Below are 24,671 nucleotides of genomic sequence, written 5' to 3'. Positions count from 1 at the left end.
GAAATAATTATAAACAGGTGATTGCAGAAATAGTACAGAGGGCCCAAGTACTCTACTCCCAGTCCCGGACCTAGTACTGTCACTGTCATCTTACATCATATCAAACCTTAATCTTAGTACAATCCACAGAACCCATTCACATCATAATATCCTTTTCATAGAAGTGCTTGGCACTTTGCAAAATGACATAGTTGCTAAGATATGGTTAATAGTTTCAGCTAAAATGCCACCCTTCGCTTTTTGCACCTAAGTATTGCATCCTGGAGGCGTGCACCCAGCTCAAGGCAACCACGCCCCCGGGAAAATCCAAGCTTGGAATGCAGACCCTTGGTATTAAAGCAGCCGCGCCGCCGCCTAAGGGGTTACCCGGGTCGGGTGGTGGTGGTGGGGAGGGTGTTCCTGCGCTTGCGCGCGGCGTCGCTTCGCTCCGCCCCCGAAGCGCGGTCAGATGACCCGCCCAACCGGCGTCGGCCTATAAAGTCTCGGGTGTTGACGTCAGCGTTCTCTTCCGCCGTCGTCGCCGCCATCCTCGGCGCGACCTAGCTTCCTCGGATCTGCCTGGGAGAATCCACCGCCATCCGCCACCATGGTGAGCAACGCTGTTCAACCGGGGGCCTGAAACGGCAGCGAGGCCTCGGCAGGGCTGGCGCTGCCAAGCCTGGAAACCTGTGGCTTCCCTGACTGGGAGGAGACATGGCGCCGGCGGGGCCGGCGGGGCCGGGGCAGGTGAAGGGGCTGCCGCCATGTCTGCGCGCCGCACTGCTCGCCGACCTCCGCTTCCGGGGGCGCCGCCGCCTCGCGGGGTCTCGGGCCCGGCTGAAGCTGGGGCGGAGGCGGGGCGGGGGGGGCGGTATGATGATGTGGCAGACGCTGTAATGGCGGGCGCCGCAGCGCGAGCCGGGAGAGGGGAGCCGCCTTATGTAACTCGCGGGCCGGTAGTTTCAGTCCGATTTTCTGTCGGGAGCCGTGGGCGTCTTGGAAATGGCTGAAGGAGAGAAGAGTAAGACTTTTAGAAGCGTCCGCTCTTCTCCCGCTGTGTAATTTTGGCCTGGTCTCTTGTCTTTCGTGAACCTCCCAATTGTGAACACCTGATCCTAGAGCCACGAGGTGGAGGCTCGTGCCTGTTAGGGCTGCGCAACCCCTCCCCCCCACCGGGGGTGGCATATTTACGAATCAAAGGTGGGGTGGGTGGCTCTAACTGACCCCCACAACTCCAGAGAGGGGTGACCTTGGAGTTCGGAGAGTCCCTTTGGTTGGGAAGCCTCGGGGTATACCAGTGGCCACACAGCGGGACACTTGCGGTTCAGCCGAGAAACCCCAGTTTCTACGTAGTATAAAGGAAAATCTGTTGTCACTCTTTGGGACTTAGTCCCCAATTTCCGTTCTGAGTTGTCACTTTGGTGTGACAGCCAGGATCAGGCTTTTCAGGGACAGGATGAGTTGGACGTCTTTAAAGGGGTGTTAACAAAAAAGGGGGGATTTAGGTCGGAGTTGGCAGCACTGGGGACCAGCCCCTTTTGGCTAGGGCATTGCAACCTCTATTGATCAAAGTCTCTGCCAAGGGTCTTTCCTGGAGTGCTGGCCTGTCATGACCCTCCCCTCCCCCACCCTGCCCAGGTGAACTTCACAGTAGACCAGATCCGGGCCATCATGGACAAGAAGGCCAACATCCGGAACATGTCTGTCATTGCCCACGTGGACCATGGCAAGTCCACTCTGACGGACTCCCTGGTGTGCAAGGCGGGTATCATCGCCTCTGCCCGGGCTGGGGAGACCCGCTTCACTGACACCCGGAAGGACGAGCAGGAGCGTTGCATCACCATCAAGTCAACGTGAGCAAGTCCCCTGGTGTCATCTCCAAAGGGAAAGGGGTTGCTGCTTGCTCTGAGTCCTTGGTAGTGGGCAGGAAGGATAGACAGGCTTTTTCCCACAGGATTCTGGGGAGAGGAGCACTTTGGAGCTGGGCTTCTGAACTCGGAGGGATGATAGAGCTTCATCTAGTGGGATGGGCACCTTTGCCTCCAGGGGAAGAGGCACAGTGATGGGTGGTAGAGTTAAGGAGGTTGGAGGGGAAGGGAGCTGGGGGCTCTTGGCAATGTCTGGAAAAGTCTGAGGATGCTATTGGCATTCGGGGTCAATGCCAAAGTCCTGCTGTGCCTACGGCAGCCCCCTGTGAGTTTTCTGACCCCAGATGTCAGGGTGAGAACCTCCCCCACCCCAAAGAAAAAACAGTTGTCTTCATTTAGTTGTTTGTCCTTGGTCGTTGCTCTGAGACTCACTTCCCTGCAGGGCAGGGAAGGGTGAAAAGTAGCCTCTGGGATGTCTAGCTCCTGTGTAGTAGCTGCTTTTTGACAACAGATGTGTCGAGCCTGGGAGGACCCAGGTGGACTCTGGTGCCAGGGAAGTGGCTGTCCCTGGCAGAGGGTGCTGCAAAGGTAAATGTCCCCAGATGCGGTGGCTCTTGTGTGGAAAGTCTTTAAGTTCATCTCTAGGGATGAGTAATGCAGGGGGAGGGGACAGGTTGCAGCATCTGCCTGGCTTTTTATTGGATCCCAGCCTCAGGAATGAAGGGTGTCCATGTGACTCCCCCTTGGTGGGAACCTGATTGACCACAGGCCAGGCTAAGGTGTGGCTTCCACCTGGCTCACTTGTCCCTATCTTTTCAGGGCCATCTCCCTTTTCTATGAGCTTTCAGAGAACGACTTGAATTTCATCAAGCAGAGCAAGGATGGCTCTGGCTTCCTCATCAACCTCATTGACTCCCCTGGGCACGTCGACTTTTCTTCAGAGGTGACAGCCGCGCTCCGTGTCACTGATGGTGCCTTGGTGGTGGTCGACTGCGTGTCGGGTAAGCAGTGGGCACCCCTTAGGATGATTTGGAATCTGGGGCTGTCCCCTCTCTGGCTGCAAGAGCCGCCTCATCCCTTGCTGGTCTGCAGGTGTGTGTGTGCAGACAGAGACGGTGCTGCGCCAGGCCATCGCTGAGCGCATCAAGCCGGTGCTGATGATGAACAAGATGGACCGGGCCCTGCTTGAGCTGCAGCTGGAGCCTGAGGAGCTCTACCAAACCTTCCAGCGCATCGTGGAGAACGTCAATGTCATCATCTCCACCTATGGCGAGGGCGAGAGCGGCCCCATGGGCAACATCATGGTAGGACAGCCTGACTGCTGGGTTTAGGGGTACCTCCCTCTGCTGTGTTCCTAGTACCCCCTTCCACTTTTCCTGCGGGACAGACTGGAAGGGCTGTGGTCTTGGGCTGCCCCTGGGGAACTGCTTCTGAATCAGTGACTTCCTGGGGATTCTTGGGAGGTGGAGCTGGGGTTCCAAGGAACCTTAGAGTGACAGGAAAGCGGGACTTCTGTGGAGGTGAAGTAGTGGCTCCCCCTGCTTGCTGACAGGTGCATGGGGCAGTCCCTGTGGGATCTTTACACATACACCCCCTCTGGGGGTTGGGCACCTTGTACATGATGACTAAAATTTCTTCACTTTGACCTGATGGCTATTGAAGAAATCTAAGGTCTGAGGCGGGGGGTGCCCGGGGATTTTGTAACTGTGGTTTCTGTCCAACTATTCCAGCTAAACTGTCTCCTGTTCTTGCAGATCGACCCTGTCCTTGGTACTGTTGGCTTCGGGTCTGGTCTCCACGGTTGGGCCTTTACCCTGAAGCAGTTTGCAGAGATGTATGTGGCCAAGTTTGCCGCCAAGGGCGAGGGGCAACTGGGGCCTGCTGAGCGGGCCAAGAAGGTGGAGGACATGATGAAAAAGCTGTGGGGAGACCGGTGAGTGTTAGAGACACAGCTCAAGTGTCTAGGGGGGTCTTTCCCCCCCCTTCCCCACCACTGATTTCTCTAACTCTTGGGTTGGGTGTTCTCTGAACAGATACTTTGATCCAGCCACCGGCAAGTTCAGCAAGTCAGCCAACAGCCCTGATGGCAAGAAGCTGCCACGGACGTTCTGTCAGCTCATCCTGGACCCAATCTTCAAGGTGAGCCAGTGTAAGCTTGGTAGATACCCATTCCCAGAGTTGTCCTTGGGCTCCCCAGACAGTCTGGTACCCAGCCTGCTGCAACCAATGGCAAGATGCCACAAGGCAAGGCAGGGCCAGGCTGCATGGTCAGCTCCTGGAACAAGGATGAGACCACATGAGGTCAAAAGGCCCTCAGTTCAACCCTGGCTAGCAGGTCTCCGACACTCTTGGGCTGCATCTTGGGGTCAGTCAGCCTCCCTGACTGGACAGCAGGTGAGGTGTGGCAGAAAGGGCTGACTATTGTAAGCCAGTGAGTTTTCAGTGTGTGTGTGCCCACTTACATGGGGTGGGTTTTAAGTCTGTTGAGAGATTTCCTTGTTATTTGCTAGATTAACTCAGGCATTTGATGGTGAGTGAGGACTTTTTTTGCAGCTTTGGCCCTGCTCCATCCATGCCCTTCAGGCTCTAGGACGTAATTGCAGACTTCAAGTATGTTCTCAAACCCACTTTGCCATCTTTCTTGCATGTTAGGTGTTTGATGCAATCATGAACTTCAAGAAAGAGGAGACGGCAAAACTAATTGAAAAACTGGACATCAAGTTGGACAGTGAAGATAAGGACAAAGAGGGCAAACCACTTCTGAAGGTGAGCGGAGAGACTCTCCCGGGAGTCCCACTTTCTTGGAGCTGCTGGTGTCGGTTTTCTTTCTGGTCTCTTGCTGACGTTTCCCTCTCACATCCTCTACTCTAGGCTGTGATGCGCCGCTGGCTGCCTGCTGGGGACGCCCTGCTGCAGATGATCACCATCCACCTGCCTTCCCCTGTGACGGCCCAGAAGTACCGCTGTGAGCTCCTGTACGAGGGGCCCCCAGACGATGAGGCAGCCATGGGTATGTGGGGCCTGCCTGCAGTCTGGGGGCCTGATGGTGGACAGAGCCTCAGGAGTCTGGAAAGCTGAGCTGCCATGGAATCACGTTTTCCCCTTTGGGGGTTTCATTTCTCTTCTCAGGCATTAAAAGCTGTGATCCCAAAGGCCCTCTCATGATGTACATTTCCAAAATGGTGCCGACCTCTGACAAAGGTCGGTTCTATGCTTTCGGCCGGGTCTTCTCAGGGCTGGTGTCCACTGGACTGAAGGTCCGCATCATGGGACCCAACTATACTCCTGGGAAGAAGGAGGACCTGTACCTGAAGCCAATCCAGAGGTGAGGTACTCAGGGAGTTAGAGGGGGCCCCAACAGCCTCCTCCTCCTCCTCCATCCAGTGAAAGGGGAAGGGTGGGGTCATCTGAATGTAAGAGACCTGCCGGGGGGAGGGAAGCACCAGGAACTAGTACCCTTCCTCTAACTGAGGATTCTCAGTGTGACGCAGTCCTCAGCTGGGAAGCAGGTAGGAAATTAGAGTGATAGGATAGTTAAGGTACCTCGAGAGCAGGCCCTGATCCCAAAGACCTCAGCTGAGGGTGGTGCCCCCCAGTCACTGCTGCAGGTGTGGGACTCTCTGAGGCCCTGACTGCACTAGGATGCAGAGGCTTGCACAGGCACAGCAGCACGTTGCCTGGTCTTGGGGTGATAAGAGCCAGAACCCTCACTGAGATGTCACTGGGTTACTGGCCCCTGGTGAGCTGGCTCTGTCCCTCTAGACATGAAGATAGCCATAGGCTCAAAGGAGGGAACTTTGTGCTTCCACTGCAGGGGGCTTGGGTTCAATCGCTGGTACATGCAGTGTGGTACTACCAAAAAAACAAGGGAGGCTTGTCTGGTGACTTGGCGATGTGGCACACAAGTGCTAGTGTGTTGACACCATTTGTGTCGTTCCCCCCGCTCCCCCCCAGGACAATCCTGATGATGGGCCGTTATGTGGAGCCCATCGAGGATGTGCCTTGTGGCAACATTGTGGGCCTGGTGGGTGTGGACCAGTTCCTGGTGAAGACTGGCACCATCACCACCTTCGAGCATGCCCACAACATGCGAGTGATGAAGTTCAGTGTGAGCCCTGTTGTCAGGGTTGCTGTGGAGGCCAAGAACCCAGCCGACCTGCCCAAGCTGGTGGAAGGTCTGAAGCGGCTGGCCAAGTCGGACCCCATGGTGCAGGTGGGTGGCCCTTGGCCAGAGGTGACACCTGCCACGGTGGCTTGTTGACTTGTTGATGTGGTGTGACTGGGCTGACCTGGCAGAACTCCTTCCCATTTAAATGGTGGTTTTCCACCCAGGAATCCAACTTTGATACATTACCAGACAGGTTGGACCCTGAGGCCCTTTTTAGAAGGTTAATGTTGAAAACTAGTAAAATGGGCCCTGATACCTTCCCCCTAAACCCTGTGTTGGGAGTCCACCTTGTCCAGCTGGAGCTGGCTTTCCACGTGCCCCCTGGAATCCCTTGGGTTACTACATGGTCCTGGGGTCAGTGTTGGGCTGACGCTTTGCCTTCTGCAGTGCATCATCGAGGAGTCTGGGGAGCACATCATCGCAGGGGCTGGGGAGCTGCACTTGGAGATCTGCCTCAAGGATCTGGAGGAGGATCACGCCTGCATCCCCATCAAGGTGAGGCTGGCGCTGCCATGCAGTGACAGCTGGAGGCCTGCATCCCCTATACCAAGAGGGCTGATGGAGAGCACGACCTGGGTGGGCTCTGAGGGGCCCGCTGGTGGGGGTCGCTCGGTTCTGCTGCTTTCTGCCCCTTCTTACCAGATAATATGTGCTGTTGTGATATCAGCTGTTGAGATGCACAGGCAGGGTTGGAGTGTGAGGGGTCTCCTAACTTCTGCTAACATAAGTTTACAAAAAAAAAAAAACTTGTGAAAAGGGCAGACTCTTAAGTTTCTGTAGGTGGCCCACCACCCCCAGCTGGTGCACTCTGGTTTCCATTTTCTGCTTTTTCACAGAAATGAGCTCAGGTCTGTGTCTGCTTAGCCGAGGTTTTGGGTTTCTTTACATGCTGTTTTTCCTTGTTAAACCTCTCTAGTTATGGGAATGAGAGTTTCCATTCTTCAGGGAATTGACAGTTTTTTCATATTCTTTTTTGAATGAGGAAACTATACTGAAACGGGATCTTGCACTTGTATGTTTACCCTTTTCAATTAATACTGCACATACAGTTTTACCACAAGTGTTTGTTTAGCCAGCCCTGTTGGCAGTGGGCGTTTAGGGAGTAGCTGCACATTTGTTTACACGAAGTCAGGTGAAGCCTGCTCTGCTCTCTACCCTCTGCCAGTGTGAAGTGGGCATCATTAGGAAGATGCTTCTCTGGGGTGTCTGCCTCCTGGGGCAGACCTGACCCTGCACGTTCCTCTTCCAGAAATCTGACCCAGTTGTCTCATACCGGGAGACTGTCAGTGAGGAGTCGAACGTGCTCTGCCTGTCCAAGTCCCCCAACAAGCACAATAGGCTTTACATGAAGGCGCGGCCCTTCCCTGACGGCCTGGCTGAGGACATCGACAAGGGCGAGGTGTCCGCCCGCCAGGAGCTCAAGCAGCGGGCCCGCTACCTGGCTGAGAAGTACGAGTGGGACGTGGCCGAGGCCCGTAAGATCTGGTGCTTCGGCCCTGATGGCACAGGCCCCAACATCCTCACGGACATCACCAAGGGTGTGCAGTACCTCAATGAGATCAAGGACAGTGTGGTGGCTGGCTTCCAGTGGGCCACCAAGGAGGTGAGGGGGTGCTCAGGTACAGCACTGCAGGGCCAGGGAGCGGGTGAGGTGGGATTGTGTGTGGTCTTGGGAACAGACAGCTGTGGCCAGCCTGTCCCTCAGCTGCTGTGGAGGTGGGTTCTTAAGACGGTGGTCCTCCTTCTTCTTTAGGGGGCGCTGTGCGAGGAGAACATGCGGGGCGTGCGCTTTGATGTCCATGATGTGACGCTGCACGCTGATGCCATCCACCGTGGGGGTGGCCAGATCATCCCCACGGCTCGGCGCTGCCTGTATGCCAGTGTGCTGACTGCTCAGCCCCGGCTCATGGAGCCCATCTATCTTGTGGAGATCCAGGTAAGGGGGCTGGGCCGGGAACCTCCAGCTGCTGTTCTGGGTTCCATCCTGCCCAGCAGCCACTCAAGAGCTCTTTTTTGCCCGACAGTGTCCGGAACAAGTGGTTGGTGGCATCTACGGTGTCTTGAACAGGAAGCGGGGTCATGTCTTTGAGGAGACCCAGGTGGCCGGCACGCCTATGTTTGTTGTGAAGGCCTACCTTCCTGTCAATGAGTCCTTCGGTGAGTACCAGTCTGGTGTGGTCCTCAGATGTCCACTGCCTGCAGGATGGAGCCCAGCAGACATACAGCCGTGGCCCATCCTTTCTTATCATGATGGGAGCTGCCTGCTGCAGTTTTCTGCAGCACACTTGAGGAGGGGGTGACCTATTTCTCTCACATGTGGGTCTCAGGACTGTTGATTTAGTGGAGAGGCCTCAGCCTGTGGATCTCAGCACAGCCACAGAGCAGCTGTGTTGGAGATCTGGCTCATCCTCAGAAGGTGCAGATAGAGGCATGGGGCTCAGGAACGGCCAGCCCTGCCTCCCTCTTTAATCAGTAGCCCTTGAGGGAACCTTTGGGTGAGGCGTAGGGTAATGGGGTTAACATCTAACATGACTCTGGGACCCTCTGGTGTGAGTCTGTGTTTCTGGTCTCGGCCAGGGGACCGTGAGGCACATACCTGAGCTTCCCAGTGAGTACTTGTTTGCCCCTTCTGCAGGCTTCACTGCTGACCTGAGGTCCAACACAGGCGGCCAGGCCTTCCCCCAGTGTGTGTTTGACCACTGGCAGATCCTGCCCGGTGACCCCTTTGACAACACCAGCCGCCCCAGTCAAGTGGTGGCGGAGACGCGCAAGCGCAAAGGCCTGAAAGAAGGCATCCCAGCCCTGGACAACTTCCTGGACAAGTTGTAGGCGGCCTCTGCTCAGCCCGCCATCGGGTGGGACTTGGTGCGGCCCTCGCGCCCAGGGACAGTGACCACAGCAACAAGCCCCCACATTCTCCACGACACCTCGAGGCTGTCCAGACCCAGTAATGCTCTGCCTGACAGGTTTCTGGGGCCCACTTCGTGCCATCGCTCAACATGAACACTTGATGCCGTTTCTTTCGATATTTATTTCCAGATTTCAGGGGCAGCAGAAGTGCCCTTGCAGCAGGGACTTATCTGGCCGGTGGGGATGGGGGAGGGGATGGGACAACCAATACTTTTTTGTTGAGAGGGAAACATAATGTCAAAAAAAAGTTAAAAATAAACGCATTAAGAGGTTTATTTGGGTAAATGGCCCATAGAGGATTTTCCTCCAGAAAGGGGGAAGAAACAAGCGGGTAGATGTTCTCTTTGGACAGAAGCTAGAAGGCAGGAAACCCCTCCCACACAGTGTCACTGAGCACCTCCAGCTGTATTAGTGCCATTGGAATAATAAACTTGACATGGTGGAGACTGTGTGTGTGTGTGTGTGTGGTCTTTCTCCATCTGCTCAGGCTCCAGTGGACTCCCTGGGCCAGTGAGCAAGGCCACTGGTGATATTCCAGTACAGTGTCACCTCCACGTGACAGTCCAGGAGTCCATCTGTCACACAGCCAGCCAGTCAGACATCTGTGCCCCAGAAAGGGGCAGCCACTTTGCCCATGGGTCCTATAAGCATTAGAAATGAGAGCAGTGTGCCTCAAGAACTGAGTGTTTAAATATTGGGTTGGCAAGAAAGCTTATTTGGATTTTTCTGTAACATGTCAGGGAAAAAACCTGAAGGAACTTTTTGGCAAATCCAATGTTTACACAGTTGACACTGGTGGTGCAGTAGCAGGCAGTGCAGGCTTGGAAGATTGCCTGTGTGTTCACTTGACCCATCCAAACCATCCCTTGTGGTTACTTTTATGCTGTTTGTTGCTAAGTTGTGTGTCTGACTCTTGCAACCACATGGACTGTAGCCCCCCAGGCTCTTTGGTCCATGGGATTTCCCAGGCAAGAATACTGGAGTAGGTAGCCGTTTCCTTCTCCAGGGGGTCTTTTTGACCCAGGGATGGAACCTTAGTCTCCTGTGTAGCAGGCGGATTCCTTACCATTGAGCCTCCTGGTGTTAAGTATGAAGAGGGAGGAAGAGTAGAAACCTGGTGAATATTGCCTAGGATCAGGTGACCAAGGTCAACATCAGTGGTAGGTCCCCATGATGGTATGGGCACTACATGGTCTTAAAACTCATCCCTTCAGTTTAACTGAGAAAAACATCAAGACAAGTTCACATTGAGGGAACAGATCAATCTTCAAAACCCAGTCATCAAAACCCCTGTAAATGAGACTCAAAAAGCACAGAGGAATCTAAGGAGACAAATGTGACGTGATACTGGGACAAGAAAAGATGGGAGAGTCTAGTAGGGAGTGGTTAACAATGTGTCACTGTTGGTTCTTTAGTGGGGACAAATGTACCAGATTAATGAGAAAATAATAGGGAAAAGTGAATGAATGTGAGAGAAAGTGCTGCTTTAGCTGTGAAGTGTGCTTTGGGTTTAGTGGAGGAAGGTGGTCCCCAGGCAGGAGGAAAAGTTTTAGTGTCAGCGCTTAAGCGAGGATGAGGTGTGAGGCGAAGAAGGGAAGTCGTGAAGTGAAGTGGAATTGCATGAGGTTGGGACTATCACGACCAGAGGATGGCCTGTGTCAGACGGTATCTGAAGTGGTTCAGTGTGGGCTTTGGGTTCAGGCCTCTGTAGGAAGGAATCTCAGTTAATGCCTTTACTGGCTGTGTGACTCTGGGTGGGTTACTTTAATCTCTCTGGGTCTGTTTCCCTAAGTATAGAACTAGTAAAATATTTTACTTCACGTTGTTGATTGGTATGCAGATGGCTCAATCAATGCTAGTTCTTATGTATCTTAAGCCTAAAAGGAGTCAAAACAATCCTCAAGCATTTAATGGCAACACCTATCCTAGTTTGCATCTTTATGTATTTGCAATATGGCTAACAGCTTCCCAGGTAGCGCTGGTGGTAAAGAACCCACCTGCCAATGGAAGGTGACTTGAGGTTTGATCCTTGGGTCGGGAAGGTCCCCCGGAGAAGAAAATGGCAACCCACTCCAGTATTCTTGCCTGGAGTATCCCATGGACAGTGGGGACTGGCGAGCTATGCAGAATCGAACACAACTGAAGCAACTTAGCACCCCTAACATTTTACAGAGGAGAAAACTTCTGGGACTGAAGCAGCCCCAGGGTCCGCCTCAGGAGCTGTCATGAGAGAACTTGGGCATAGGATTCGCGTATTTCACGCCCAAGGAAGGCAGGAATAGGGATGCAGGACTTCAGCATCCTACTTCCCAGCTTCAGGACCCCGGTCAGAGGAGAAGGGGCGGGGCGGTTCAGGGACCGGAAGTCGGGAGGCCGACTTCCGTAAATTTGACCGACGTTCTTTACAGCCAATCAGCTGTGGGAGGCGAGCCTGTACTAAACGTGAGGCCTCATTTTGGTGAGGAGGGCCGGACGCCCGTGTGCGGGGGCCTGAAAGGAGGCGGTGGGCGGAAATTCACGAGCGGTGTGTGTGCTGACCAATGGGCAGTGGGATCCACCTCTCGGGGGCGGGCTCTGGCGGGCGCGGTGACGACGCAAAGGTCTGCGCGTCGCGGCGGCCGAGGCGGCGGTGCCTGAGGACGCGGCGCCCGCCAGCGCGGCTGAGGGACAGGTCCGCGGTGCGGGGCCGAGGGTGCGGAGCGGACTTGGTCCGAGGATGCCGGGGGAGGGGATCCTGGGGGACTTAGTAGGGGGGACGTTTGGGGACCCGTGGGATGACTGGACGGGAGAAGGATCTGGGCCGGGGCCTGTGAGGGGCGTGGCGGCCTCTGGGACGCTGGAGCCGGGACGTTAGTGGTTGGGGGAATCTTGGCGGCGTCTCTGAAGGAAGCCGTAGGGGTCTGCCTTGGAGCTTGTGAGAAGGTTGGGGGCGAAGGATGGAGGAGACTCAGATGTGACCCTTTGCGGGGTTCCGTTGAGGGTGTGGAGCTTGGGGCGGGGGCCTTTGAAACTTGAAAGTGGTGTCTTCGAGGAAGGGGGAGGAGGAAGTTAACTTTGCTAGGACGGCGGAGGTCAGAGGGAGCAAGAATGGGTTAGGGCCTTGGAGGAGCTTGGAAGCCATTGTCCAGTTCCTGGGAAATTCAGGAAGGCGGGGGTAAGAGATGGGGTAAGCCCAGCGCCACAGAGGGTCTTAGAGACCAGCCGAGGAGGGGAGGGCATGTGGGGGCAGTGGGTAAGAGGAGGAGGGGTTAAGCTTGCTGAGGGACAGGGAGATGGGAGTGTGTTGGGAATCTGGCAATCAGGGTGTCCTAGGGTTTGGGGTGTGAAGAGTGTGGGAGAACTTATAGGAATTTGGGGGCTGTGGATGAGATTGGGAGAAGCCTAGAAGGAAGAGGCAGAAAAAGACTGGGGTGTTGTGTGCAGAACCGCAGATCTATGGCTCCTGGGAGTTACGGGGGTGTAAGTGGCACAAGCTGGGCTAACACTGACCCTTGGGGCAGTGTGGTATCTAAATGAGATGACACATGAAAGTGCCCCGCCCACCAAATGCAAGTGCCTTCCACTGGGAAGGTGGAATTTCAGCATGGTGGATCTGAAACCTATTTGGGGGATGCTGATCGATCCTTTGACCCAGAAGTAATGACTGGCATCTCAGTCCTTTGCTATTTCTCTGTCTCCTCCAGAGTCACTGCGAGAGGACTCCGTGAGATACTATTCCCGGACCACTGACCAGGTTTGTACTGGAGTGGAAGACGCTGGAAGGCAGACCGACCACCATGTCAACATTCAGGCAGGAGGATGTGGAAGACCACTATGAGATGGGAGAGGAGCTGGGAAGGTGAGCAGTCACCTCTGATGGGGCCCCGAGGAGGGGAGACCCGATTCACTGTGAGGTCTTCTTGGGTATGTCCTCTCCTCCTGTCCTTTCTCCTGCTCTCCCCAAGCAGGGATTCGTCAGTATGCACTGTGGGATGAGTTTGGGCTTTGGAGGCAGCCAGTCTGGGCCTGGAATTCTTGTTCCGACATCCCCTGTGCACTTCCTTTGGGAATAAAAACATGATCAAGTCCAAACAGCACCTAATATAGTGCCTGGCCTATGGCATGAGAGCAGTAGATGTTGGTAAAGGTCTGTCTGTGTCTTTAAACCTCTCTTGTGGGAGGCGGTGGAGCCTCCCGGGCCTCCTGTCCCGGCCCACACCCTGGCCCATTGTTAGCATTCTTGTGGGAAAGAGCAGAGGTTTCCCAATCCAGCCGGGCAGCTGATTTCCTGCCAGGCCAGGCCTGGGAGCGTCCTCTGGGAGCTCTCCAGCCTCAGACCTGCCAGCCACCATCCTTTTTTCTGTCGAGCCTCAACCCTTATTTGGTGAGTTTGTTGCTGGCTGGCCTTCCCGGAGCCGCCTTGGCCGGCCCGATGATATCACCAGAAGGGAATGTAAATAACTGAGCTGTTCATCAGGCCTTTGCTGAGAGAGCCTGTGGGGCTCATTTGGGATTCTGAAGTCCCTCCTTTAGGAATTTCCTCTGGTAGAGCGGCAGGGAATGCAGACCATCTCCTCCACCCCCACAGAAATCTCAGACTCTATTATTGAAAATGTTAGGGCCTTCTGCTGAGAGTAGCTGGGCAATAGTCAGTAAAACTATCATATATGTTCTGTTTAACCCATTGATTTCACTCATAGGAGTTAATTCTGTGGGTATAGCATATACGTAGACCTAAGATCTAGGGATGGGGAGAGTCACTGTAAGGACTTTATGTGAGCAGAAGATGGGGTCTTTTCAGTGACCATCACAGCACCACTACCTTGTCAACAGTATATTATGCAGCCATTAAAAAGAGCATGGCAACTTATATAAAGACATTTTATTGAAATTCTCTAGTAGCTGTCAACTTTAATAATTTTATTATAATGTGTTTTATTTAACCTGTTAGGTCAAACTATTATCATTTTGGTTGTCATTCATTATAAAAATTATTATTATTTAAAAAACATTTATTTATTTGGCTGCTCCAGGTCTTAGTTGCAGCACTCGGGATTTTTTTTAGTTGTGGCATGCGAGATCTAGTTCCCTGACCAGGGATGGAATCCAGACCCCCTGGATTGGGAGCATGGAGTCTTGGCCACTGGACCACCAGGGAAGTTCCTATAAAAATTTTCAATGAAATAGTTTACCACCTGTTTTTGATGTGAAGCCTTTGAATTCGGGTGTGTCTTGTATGCTCACAGCACACTTCAGTTTGAATGGGCTGGACAGCTTCCGTGTGGCCAGTGGCTGTCATCATGGACAGTGCTGCTCTATGTAATGATCCAGAACATTCTTAGAGACACACGAGGTAAAGGATTAATGCCCCGGAACACAGTGCATACTGTACTGCAACTGTAGAACTTGTAGATGTTGTTTGGCCATCTGAGTCCTGGGCTGTTTTTTGTTACACTCCCATTCATCTGTGAAAGGCTCTACCAGGCAGGACCCTTATCATCCCCATTTTGTGGATGAAGAAACTGAGGCTCAGAGCAGGAAATCAGCTTGCCCAAGGCCATGTAGACTGAAGGTGGCCAGGCAGGACTCAGGCCTTGAGACTAAGCCCTGCTGATCGCAAAGCACAGGTGTGTTGGAGCCAGAGGTGGACATCTGGCTTCTGCTTTGAGTTAAGCCCAGCCTAGTTTCCTTGTCCTGGGAGTCATGGGCTGAATAAAATGGGAGTGAGTATTTTTGTGTGGATGTGTATGGAGGGTTCTCCCAAGTCAACTCACCTGGGCAATCTTGGGAGATGAATTAGTCTGCGGTTGGTCAGTGTGGACGTCAGCCTGGTTTCTGTGTCATGGAGTGTGTCTGCATTTGTCTCCTTGGGCTGCTGGAGGCTGGACGTCAAAGATCAAGGTGTCGCAGGCTTGGTTCCCTCTGAGGCCTTTCTCACTGGTGTGTAGATGCCCACTTTTCTCCCTGTGTCCTCACATGGTCTCCCTCTGTGCGCATTTGTGTCCTAACCTCCTCCTCTTATACGGACACCTAACCCTGTTGGTTTAGGATCCACCCCAGTGACCTCTGGCTTCGTTGGTGGCTCAGTGGTAAAGAATCTGCCTGCCAGGGCCGAAGATGCAGGTTTCATCCCTGGGTTGGGAAGATTCCCTGGAGGAGGAAATGGCGACCTGCTCCAGTATTGCCTGGAGAATCTCATGGACAAGAGGAGCCTGGCAGGCTACAGTTTATGGGGTTGCAGAGAGTCAGACACAACTGAGCAACTGAGCGCCAGTGACCTCATTTTTACTAAATTACCTCTTCAAAGGCCCTAAATCACAATAGTCAGATTTGGGGGTCATAGGGATTAGGATTTTGGGGGACACAGTTTAGCACTAATAGTGTCTTTGTTTCCTTTCCCATGAACTTTTTATTTTTAAAGAGAATATATTATTTATTTGGCTCTGCCAGGTCTTAGTTACAGTTGCAGCACGTGGGATCCTCGAACCTCATTGCAGCATGTGGGATCTAATTCTTAGACCAGGGCTCCCTGCGTTGGGAGTGCAGAGTCTTAGCCACTAGACGACCAGGAAGGTTTCACCTCCCCCCTGCCATGAACTCTTTGTTAGTTTTTTGGTTCATCTTAGAATAAAACTAGAGGGGAAGAAATCCTTGTATTTGAGAATTAGGACACACATTCAGGCCTAGAGTGTTCCTAATAGGCAGCAAACACTCGGCATTCGATGTCATTACTGTCAGAGTGTCATTGTGGGATGGGAGGTGGACCTGGAAGAATTTGCTTGGTTGATGTAGGCAGAGGGGAGAAGGAAAGACATTTCAGGAGTGAGGAGTGTTAGCTAAGATGTTGATGGGGGCAGGAGCACAACGTACCCAGGGGACTGTTGTGGTGGATTTAAGGGATTGGGGGGAGGCCTGATCAGGGACACTTGACATTTCTCATCTGACTGTGCTCTTGGCTTTTAAACTAGTGTACGAGTTTCCTGTTGCTGCTATAACAAATTACCACAATTGAGTGGCTGAGAAGAATACCCATGTTTTACGTCAAGGTCTGGGAGTCAGGAGTCTAAAATGAATCTGTTAGGCTGGTCCCTCCGGAGGCTCCTGCCTCTTCCAGCTTCTAGAGGCGCCGCATCCCTGGCTCGCGGCCCCTCCTTCCATCCTCACAGCCAACAGCGCAGCATCTCCCGTCTCTCTCTGCCTCTGACCCTCCTGCCTCCCTCTTATGAGGACCCTGTGATGACACTGGGACCACTGGGGAGTCCAGGGTCGTCCCCATCTCAGGGGCCTTAATTCTGTCTTCAGAGCCCCTCTGCCCCATGAGGTGACATGCCCATAGGTCCCGGGGATTCAGATGTGGACCATTATTTAGCTCACCTTGATTGGTGATAATTTGCACTTCCCACCTGCCTACGTTGACCTTACCTGCCTGAGTGGGCACAGAGCATGTCTGCAGCAGCCTGCTGTGGTGCCTTTGTGCCTTGATGCTCACGTGTAGAGCGGCTTTAGATGCTTGCCAGCTGCACCTGGTACTGAGTGTCCTAGTAAGGTCCGCTTACTGGGTTCCTTGGGTTTTCTGAAGACCCAACTGGCTGGGCAAAGAAACCCTCACTCATCTGTCTCTTGTTCTGCCTGTCCTGTCTGTGCTATCACCAGCTGAGGAGACCCCCCTGTCCCCAGGGCCCATCTCTGCTGCTCCTTCCTCTACACACTTGGTCCCATTTCTGTGAGTTGTCACATAGTCACCTTGTCTCCTTTCTCTTGACCCCTGGGGGTACCTGGTTGAGGTCTCTTGTGTGCCTTCTGTCTTAGACTTAGTCTTTACTTTCACGTGACCCAGTGACCCATAGCCAGTGGGCCACATCCAGCCCTCGCCTAGTTCAGTATGGTCCACTCATGAACGTAGGATGGTTTTTTACTTTTTTAAAGGGTTGTAAAAACACACACAAATTGTGACAGAGACCATATGGCCTGTAAAGCTTAAAATAATTATCCTCTGGCCTTTTTCACTCAACTCCTGAGTGAAAGCAAGTTAACATAGCTAAGTTCCTAGACAGCAAAAGAATTTGGACATTGGACAGCTCCCTGGAGGACAGTAAATAGTTTCTCTCTTTCTCTTCAAATAACGGCTGTCTTGAGATATAATTCACACACCATACTGTTTACTCTATTAAACTGTACAACTTTACGATCTTCCATATATTCGCAGTTTTACAACCATCACCATTAAATAATCTCAGAATGTTTTCATCATCCCAAAAGGAGCCCAGTCCCCATGGTCAGTCACCCTCATCACCTCCTCAGCCCCTGACAACCAGAAACCCACTCTCTGGGATGTATACACTGATTATACACTGAGTGTCCTTCGGCATCTGTTTCTCTCACTGAGCATCATACTCTCAGGGTCCATCCACATTGTAGCAAGTGTCAGGGCTTCACCCCTTTTCAGGACTGAGTGATGCTCCTGTGTGTGGAGGGACCACATTTTGTGTATGCTCTATCCCCTGATCGGCATTTATCTCTACCTTATGACTGCTGTGAATGATGGTGCTGTGAACATTTGTGTACAAGTTTTTGTAGAGTGGAATTCCTGGGTCTGAAGGTAATTCCATGTTTTGCCTTTTAAGGAACCTGCAGACAGTTTTCACCACAGCCTCCCCATCTGGCTTTCCCCCTAACCGTGCACCAGGCTTCCAGTTTCTCCATAGCCTCCCTCCTCTCTTGTTGTGAAAACGTGTGTGCTTCTTTCACTCTGAAGCTGTTTTGAACTCAGTGGCTTTTTATCTTTTCTTAGATTTTAAACTGTGATGAAATGTGCTGTGAGGAGTTGAATCATATAGAATCGTATCAAATATTAATAAAAAGAAAAAACCCCTCTTCACTGCCCTCAGTCCGGCTCTTCATAGATATCTGCTGCTCACAGCCGGGCATGTGTCCTTCAGACCTCTTACCCGTGGCAACCTCTTACATGTCAGCATACCTCTATATGTGGGATAACATGTACCTTTCTTTTTTTTGATTAATTAATTAATTTTTGTCTGAGCTGGGTCTTCGTTGCTGTTCAGGCTTTCTTTAGTTGTAGTGAGTTGGGGCTACTCTCTAATTGTGGTGCATAGGCTTTTCATTGCAGTGGCTTCTTTTGTTGAGGAGCACTGGCTCTAGGGCACCTGGGCTCAGTAGTTGTGGCACTTGAGCTTAGTTGCCCCATGGCACGTGAGATCTTCCCGGACCAGTAATTGAACCTCTGACCCCTGTATTGACAGGCGGATTCTCAACCACTGGACCATCAGGGAAATCCTGTACCTTTCTGTTTTACCCAGGATAACCTCATTCCTTGTGTTCCTCTGCTGCTGTCTTCACTGAGCAGGTCTTCATGGGGGTCTGTCCTCTCAGCGCCTAAAGAATCGTCTTTCAAGACTGCATAAAATTCCACCTGACTTGCCATGATAGGGTCCAGCTTCATTTTGGTAAACATGGAACCATTTTGGTTCTCTCACTGCTGCACACACTCTGGGCAGCCCCTGTGTTCAGTGCCAGTTTGTGCTCACGTGGAGCACTGCTGCCAGGGGTGCATTCTTGAGGTGGTTGGGACGCACTGTCCTGGGAAGTGGCCCAGGTCCCCAGAGTCCTGCGTCTCTCTCAGTGCCTGCTCCCTCCTCCCGTCCCTCCCGTCCCTGCAGTGGACAGTTTGCGATTGTGCGGAAATGCCGGCAGAAGGGCACCGGGAAGGAGTATGCAGCCAAGTTCATCAAGAAGCGCCGCCTGTCATCTAGCCGCCGGGGAGTGAGCCGAGAGGAGATCGAGCGGGAGGTGAACATCCTGCGGGAGATCCGGCACCCCAACATCATCACACTTCACGACATCTTTGAGAACAGGACGGATGTGGTGCTCATCCTTGAGCTGGTCTCAGGCGGCGAGCTCTTCGACTTCCTGGCCGAGAAGGAGTCGCTGACCGAGGACGAGGCCACCCAGTTCCTCAAGCAGATCCTGGACGGTGTCCACTATCTGCACTCTAAGCGCATTGCCCACTTTGACCTCAAGGTAGCCCACTGGGCCCGCAGCACAGAGTCAGGGAGGGGCCTGGCCAGCGTGGGTGAGGACGGGGCTGAGAGGGTCCACTTCCCTTCTCCCAGGGTGTCCCTGCTGGGGGCGTTGAGGAGATGGATGGCTCTGGGCTGTGTGGAGGGGTCAGCCTGCATACACCCCACATGCTGGGCCGGGCCAGTGCTGTTCCCTGAGACATGGGGCCAGCAGCAGCAGAGCCCCCTGCCTTCTCCCCCCACTAGCCAGAAAACATCATGCTCCTGGACAAGAATGTGCCCAATCCACGGATCAAGCTCATTGACTTCGGCATTGCCCACAAGATCGAGGCAGGGAACGAGTTCAAGAACATCTTTGGGACCCCAGAGTTTGTGGGTGAGGATCGGGTGGGCCTGGGGGCACTGGAGCATTTCCAGCTGGCTTAGGGGGAGGCAGGCCCCCCAGACCTCAGGTTTCCCATTGTGCCCTAGCGCTGAGCATCGAGGACTCAAGGCCTGGGGCAGTCACCACCTTGGCTTTCCCTGCCAAGAGCCGGCCCTGTCTGCGGGCTCTGCTACTCCTCTGGGCCGTGTCCAGGGTGCCCCCTTGGGCACATCCGGCACCTGACCCTGTCTCCCTGTCTCTGCAGCTCCTGAAATCGTCAACTATGAGCCCCTGGGTCTGGAGGCAGACATGTGGTGAGTGAGGGTGGTGGGTCCAGGGCCGCCTTTGTTGCTTCTCCTCAGGGAAACCTTCTGGTCTTGGAGCCATGGGGCAGGGGCAGCACAGACTGTTGTCTTAGGACAGGGGTTGCTGACCTCTCCAGGCCTGTGAGCTAGGAAGGGTTCTCAGATCTTTGAAGGGTTGTTAAAAACAGATGAATGTGTGACGGAGACTGTTTGTAGCCTGAAAAGCCTGAAACACTCACTGTCTCACCCATTACATTAATAGAAAGAGTTTGCCAGGTCTGCCCTCAGCCACGGAGGCCTCAAGAGGCTCCACATCTGCGTGGTCTGTGGTGCCTTTGTGCTGTGTCTACCCTGCCCACACCCCGGCCACTTTGAGTCTGGACAGGCAGCCATGGCCAGAGGTGCCTGTGTTCAGTCCTGAGACCCTTGGAGCAGAAGGCGGGACTTGGTGGAGGCTGTTCAGACCCTGGAGGGAGAGGGTCCCTGGGGCTGGACAGGCCTGCCCCCCACCTGGCTAGACAGTCTTGGACTCTGGGGGTTGGGATGCTGAGCCTGCGGCTGAGCTGACCCCATCTCTTCTATGTGTTCTCCTCCAGGAGCATTGGCGTCATCACCTATATCCTGTGAGTACTTGCCCTCCCAGGGCTTTGCTGGGTCAGGAGGAGGGTCGGGAGGCTTCTGTGCAGGGGTCACAAGTGGAATGCAGGACCCTCAGTGCGCTGACCTGTTGCAGTGCTCAGAGACTCAGGATGGATGGACAACTGCGTGAGAGTGTGCAGGAGAGAGTGTGTTCAGGAGACTTCCAAAGACAGGGCCTCACCGTGTGAAGTAACCACGCGAGGCTCTGGGCCGGGACTGTTGTCCCCTCGTCCTTGGGCTGGCAGCTCCTCGGTGTGGTGGAGTTAATCACAGGCCTTCGGAGATGGACTCAGCCTCCAGCCTCTCCACGGAGGTTGGAGGCAGGATGAAAGTTTATCCCTCTGACCCCACTGCTCTGCCCCAACTGGCAGCCCTCTCCTTAGGGCCTTTCCACAGTCACCTCATTGGTATCAACTCAAGTGTGGCTGGAAGGGGCTTGTCATGAGCAAGAAAAGACACTTCTTTTATCTCTATTCTCTGGAGTTGTTTTAGGAAATGAAACAAAGACCAAATATAGCAATAGATGCTCCTGCCTTGGGTTTTAGGAAGTTACAAGGGTTTTGTGTGCCTGCAGTTGGGAGTGAAAACCAGCTATACATATTTCTCACCTAAAAAGTCACAGCATCACACGCCCAGATCCGTGCAGGTTGGTGGTGTGGCTTCAGCGCAGCACGCTGGAAAGACACCTGACGTCTGCGGTGTCGGCCAGGACCCCCCAGCAACCCCCCCACCCCACCCCCAGTTAACCATTTTGCCTCTAACTGCTAAGGGCTTCAGGGAAGGGGCTTTGAGACCAAGCCCCTAAGACTAAGTTTATGGGGATACTTTGAGGTTTTGCAGAGATTTTGCTGACTCATTTCAGCACCCGTCACTGGCTGGGCAATGGATTTTCACTGCCTCTGGTTGGCGGCTGGGTGCATTTGTGCAGGGCGGCTGGGGGCCTAGCATCAGCCTTCCTTCCCATCTGCCCCCTCCATGGGCATAGCGGAGCTGGGTGCTGGCCTGGGCAGCAACCTGGTCATGGAGTGACCGCAGGCCCGTCTGCCCCCCTGAGCCTGGTGTCTGTCTCCTAGCCTGAGTGGCGCGTCCCCGTTCCTGGGTGAAACCAAGCAGGAGACCTTGACCAACATCTCGGCTGTGAACTACGACTTTGACGAGGAGTACTTCAGCAACACCAGCGAGCTGGCCAAAGACTTCATCCGCCGGCTACTTGTTAAAGACCCCAAGTAGGAGCACTGGGCCGGGCAGGGTGGGCCAGGCAAGTCCCCCAGAATGGGCACTGTGGCCGAGGACAAGTAACGTGTCTGTCTGAGATGCCACTCCTGTACCTGGGAGTCGGCCATGGCTCCTGTTCTGGGCGGAGATAGCACAGGGAGGCCTAGGCTGGCCCTCTTTCGAAGCTGCTGCTTACAAAGCTTTTCATTTGTTGCCAGTGTTTAGGATAGGAGGTTTCATATAAAATTCTAAATTAATGTTTGGTTTTTTCTCTAGAAAAAGCTAAATATGCTGGCAGCACAGAGCTTTCATTCACCCAGAGGTGCTTCCATGGGCTAGTCTTCCCCAGGCTCCTCCTCTGGGTGTCTCAGTTATGAGACCCCAACATTAGGTGTCAATGCTGTTAGCGGAAAACATGGAAACCCTGGAGTCCACATTCCCAAGCCCCTTGATGGGCTCCTTATGGCCAGCCAAACAGAGTGGGAGACCTTAATTGTGCCTCTACTGGTACGGTTATTTCAGGAACTTGCTGCTGGGCTGCACAGTGACTTCAGGGACCAGGTTTCAGGCTAGTGGCCCAGGGGAGATGCCCTGAGTCAGCCATAGGTGGGGCTGAGAGCCAGAGCCCAGCGAGGAGCACGTGGACCACCCTTTCCTGCTCTGTGTGGGGAGGACAGTGAAGGCGGCACACATGCAACTAACCAGTTCTGGGGGCTCTTCCAGGAGGAGAATGACCATCGCCCAGAGCCTGGAGCATTCCTGGATCAAGGTGAGGTGGTGGGGCTGCCCCCACATAGGCATGGCAGTTGGGACCAGCCCCCAGCATGGGCGAGGGTCCCCACGGGAGTGGGCCCAGATGCTGTGGGCATAGGGTGTATGTCAATGTAGTGTCAGAGTTGTCTCATTGAACTGTTGGCTGGAGTCCATGGCTCCTCTGCACACAGCAGGGTGCCCTCCCCAGAACTCAAAGTGTTCACCTCCAGGCCGAGGTCAGGCTTGGCAGCCTCAGTCAAGGGTCAGAGAGTGAATACTTTTGGCTCTGTGGTCTCTGGTGTTACCTTGTGGTCTGCCATCAAGTCTCAGCTCAACCAGTGGGAAAGCGCCAGGACCATGTGTAGTTAGATGGGCCAGGCTGTGGGCCAATATAACGTGAGCGGAGGGCCAGACATGGCCCTGGGGGGCTGCCCTGCTGGCCCTAGTCCAAGGTGCCCGTTCCTCCCCTCCTCTCCCACCGCAGGCCATCCGGCGGCGGAATGTGCGGCGGGAGGACAGCGGCCGGAAGCCAGAGCGGCGGCGCCTGAAGACGGCACGCCTCAAGGAATACACCATCAAGTCGCACTCGAGCATGCCCCCCAACAACACCTACATCAACTTCGAGCGCTTCTCCAAGGTGCTGGAGGAGGTGGCGGCGGCTGAGGAGGGCCTGCGCGGGCTGGAGCACAGCCGGCGCCTGTTCCATGAGGACCTAGAGGCGCTGACAGCCATCTACGAGGAGAAGGAGGCCTGGTACCGTGAGGAGAACGAGAGCCTAGGCCAGGACCTGCGGCGGCTGCGCCAGGAGCTGCACAAGACGGAGGCGTTACAGCGGCAGGCACAGGAGGAGGCCAAGGGTGCCCTGCTCGGGGCCAGTGGGCTCAAGCGCCGCTTTAGCCGCCTAGAGAACCGCTACGAGGCACTGGCCAAGCAAGTGGCCTCCGAGATGCGGTTCGTGCAGGATCTGGTGCGCGCCATGGAGCAGGAGAAGCTGCAGGAGGGGGAGTGCAGCCTCCGCTAGGGCCGCCCAGGATGCGGCATCCTCGGCCCTGGGAGGCCCTGTCACCCCGATGTGGCCCAGGAGCTGGAGGCAGGATGTACTCCATGGGGCCCTGGAATCCATGGCCTAGGGAGGGCTTGGCCCGGCTTTGCCCCAGAGGAGGTGGCTGGTCTTGGCCTTCTCTGCACCGCCCGAGTGCCCCCAGCCCAGCCCCTTCCTCCCTCTTGCAGCTTCACTCTGGGGGCATCCATGGCAACATCAGCTCAGGACCTCTGGGAGGGGGCAGCACATCCATGATGGAACTGGCCATGGTGGACACACATGCCTCACACCTGCCCAGGGTTGGGCTGGCAGCCTTCATGTTCGGAGCCTGGTCAGCAGCCTCAGGCTGTCCATGTGGTCCAAGTGTGTGGAATCTGGTGTGGGGGCATGGGGGGTGTCTGTGAATGGCATGGGGCTCAGAACTGAGGGGGAGCCTCTGCTCGACACCCTGGCTCCTCCACTCTGGAGAAGAGAAGCTACTCCTCCAGAGTCAGTGGTGGAAGGGCCTCTGATCCAGCTCTCCAGATCCTCCAGCCCCTCTTGGTGCCCCCAGCCCTTGAGGAGATGTCAGTCTGGGGGTTGTATTGGGGGTGGTGGTGGTGGGCACAGGGCCTGGGTGCAGTAAAGGAAGTATCTACAAGGCCGAATCTCCACTTCTTGCCGAGGCGGGCCTCCCGTGGGGAAGGGGGTGAAGAGCCTTGGGACCTCCCCTTCTCTCCAGTTCCCTGACAACGCTTAGAGCCTTCAGCAGGGTCCCAACCCCGCCTCATCCCCAGCCCCACCCCATCATACTCCCTTCGCCAGTGCTGCCTTTGCACCAGCAGCTCTCTAGTGGGCACCCTGGAGTAACTGCTCGGGGCCTTGTTTCCAGCATCGCCTGCCTGGGGAGCCCCAGGGTCCCTTCAGCCTGCCCCACCTTGCTGTGCTCCGTGCAGCTGCTGGAGAAGGCGCCCTTAAGTCGTCTCCGTGGCAGTGCTGCTCTGTGCCACTAGGTGCTGCCCTGCAGCGCGGTTCAGAGAATGTGCCCTAAGAACCAGGCTTCAGCAAAATCTGGGTCCCCAGCTGTGGCCATGCTGAGCTCCCATGGAGCTCCCTGCTGCCATTGTGTTAATCCAGGGGCCCTTATGCAGCCCCCCGCCCTTAGTCCGAGAGGAGTCCTCACAACAGAGGCCAGCCAAGGACACATGCAGGGAGGAGTGGGTGAGAAGGTGGGTGGCACTCCAGCCGTGGCCCCGGTGGGGCTCAGACCACAAGACCTGTGGGGCCGAGGAGGGCATTGGAGCCTGGCTGTGGGGCTGGCATAAAGGGGCGGGGCGGGCCCACTGTGTGCCTCTCACAGGCACCATTGTATGACACGCCTCTGAGCATGTGCCTGCTGCCAGCCTTAAGGAAATAAAACCTGCTTCCCTGGT

At 54.5% G+C, this 24,671-nt stretch overlaps 2 protein-coding genes and 1 non-coding gene across 5 annotated transcripts; all 3 read left to right on the top strand.

The window, feature by feature from the left end:
• The first annotated feature begins 480 nt into the window (after positions 1-480).
• EEF2 (eukaryotic translation elongation factor 2) lies at positions 481-9,376 on the top strand. Its single transcript, XM_043466200.1, has 15 exons — positions 481-589; positions 1,618-1,832; positions 2,667-2,848; positions 2,940-3,151; positions 3,602-3,780; positions 3,881-3,986; positions 4,500-4,613; positions 4,719-4,857; positions 4,977-5,172; positions 5,802-6,060; positions 6,403-6,510; positions 7,265-7,618; positions 7,769-7,951; positions 8,040-8,172; positions 8,651-9,376. The coding sequence occupies exons 1-15, from the start codon at positions 587-589 to the stop codon at positions 8,842-8,844; spliced, it is 2,577 nt and encodes an 858-aa protein (XP_043322135.1). The 5' UTR covers positions 481-586; the 3' UTR covers positions 8,845-9,376.
• On the top strand, positions 3,462-3,526 carry LOC122441133. The gene has a single exon (XR_006269267.1). It is a non-coding gene; the product is annotated as a small nucleolar RNA SNORD37 (small nucleolar RNA).
• A 1,998-nt stretch (positions 9,377-11,374) lies between the features above and the next one.
• Positions 11,375-24,671, top strand: DAPK3 (death associated protein kinase 3). 3 transcript variants are annotated; one of them, XM_043466210.1, is made up of 9 exons: positions 11,375-11,449; positions 12,609-12,763; positions 18,582-18,942; positions 19,188-19,317; positions 19,571-19,619; positions 20,207-20,233; positions 21,323-21,475; positions 22,188-22,233; positions 22,702-24,671. In XM_043466210.1, the coding sequence occupies exons 2-9, from the start codon at positions 12,702-12,704 to the stop codon at positions 23,236-23,238; spliced, it is 1,365 nt and encodes a 454-aa protein (XP_043322145.1). In that variant the 5' UTR covers positions 11,375-11,449; positions 12,609-12,701; the 3' UTR covers positions 23,239-24,671. The 3 variants fall into 3 exon arrangements, with proteins under 3 accessions (XP_043322145.1, XP_043322143.1, XP_043322144.1); XM_043466208.1 differs by having other exon boundaries at positions 11,440-11,596; XM_043466209.1 differs by lacking the exon at positions 11,375-11,449 and adding an exon at positions 11,487-11,617.

The sequence above is a fragment of the Cervus canadensis genome, chromosome 4 (assembly GCF_019320065.1).
Source record: "Cervus canadensis isolate Bull #8, Minnesota chromosome 4, ASM1932006v1, whole genome shotgun sequence".
Lineage (NCBI taxonomy): Eukaryota > Metazoa > Chordata > Mammalia > Artiodactyla > Cervidae > Cervus > Cervus canadensis.
Note: the sequence above shows the minus strand (reverse complement) of the source record. Positions and strands in the feature narration are given on the sequence as shown.

Bases quoted from the DNA above. Each gene is read 5' to 3' on its own strand.
- EEF2 (XM_043466200.1), top strand. The intron at 2,849-2,939 runs GTAAGCAGTGGG...GCTGGTCTGCAG, and splicing joins GGTGGTCGACTGCGTGTCGG to GTGTGTGTGTGCAGACAGAG. The intron at 6,511-7,264 runs GTGAGGCTGGCG...TTCCTCTTCCAG, and splicing joins ACGCCTGCATCCCCATCAAG to AAATCTGACCCAGTTGTCTC.
- DAPK3 (XM_043466210.1), top strand. From the start codon at position 12,702: ATGTCAACATTCAGGCAGGAGGATGTGGAAGACCACTATGAGATGGGA. The intron at 12,764-18,581 runs GTGAGCAGTCAC...CCGTCCCTGCAG, and splicing joins ATGGGAGAGGAGCTGGGAAG to TGGACAGTTTGCGATTGTGC. The intron at 18,943-19,187 runs GTAGCCCACTGG...TCCCCCCACTAG, and splicing joins TTGCCCACTTTGACCTCAAG to CCAGAAAACATCATGCTCCT.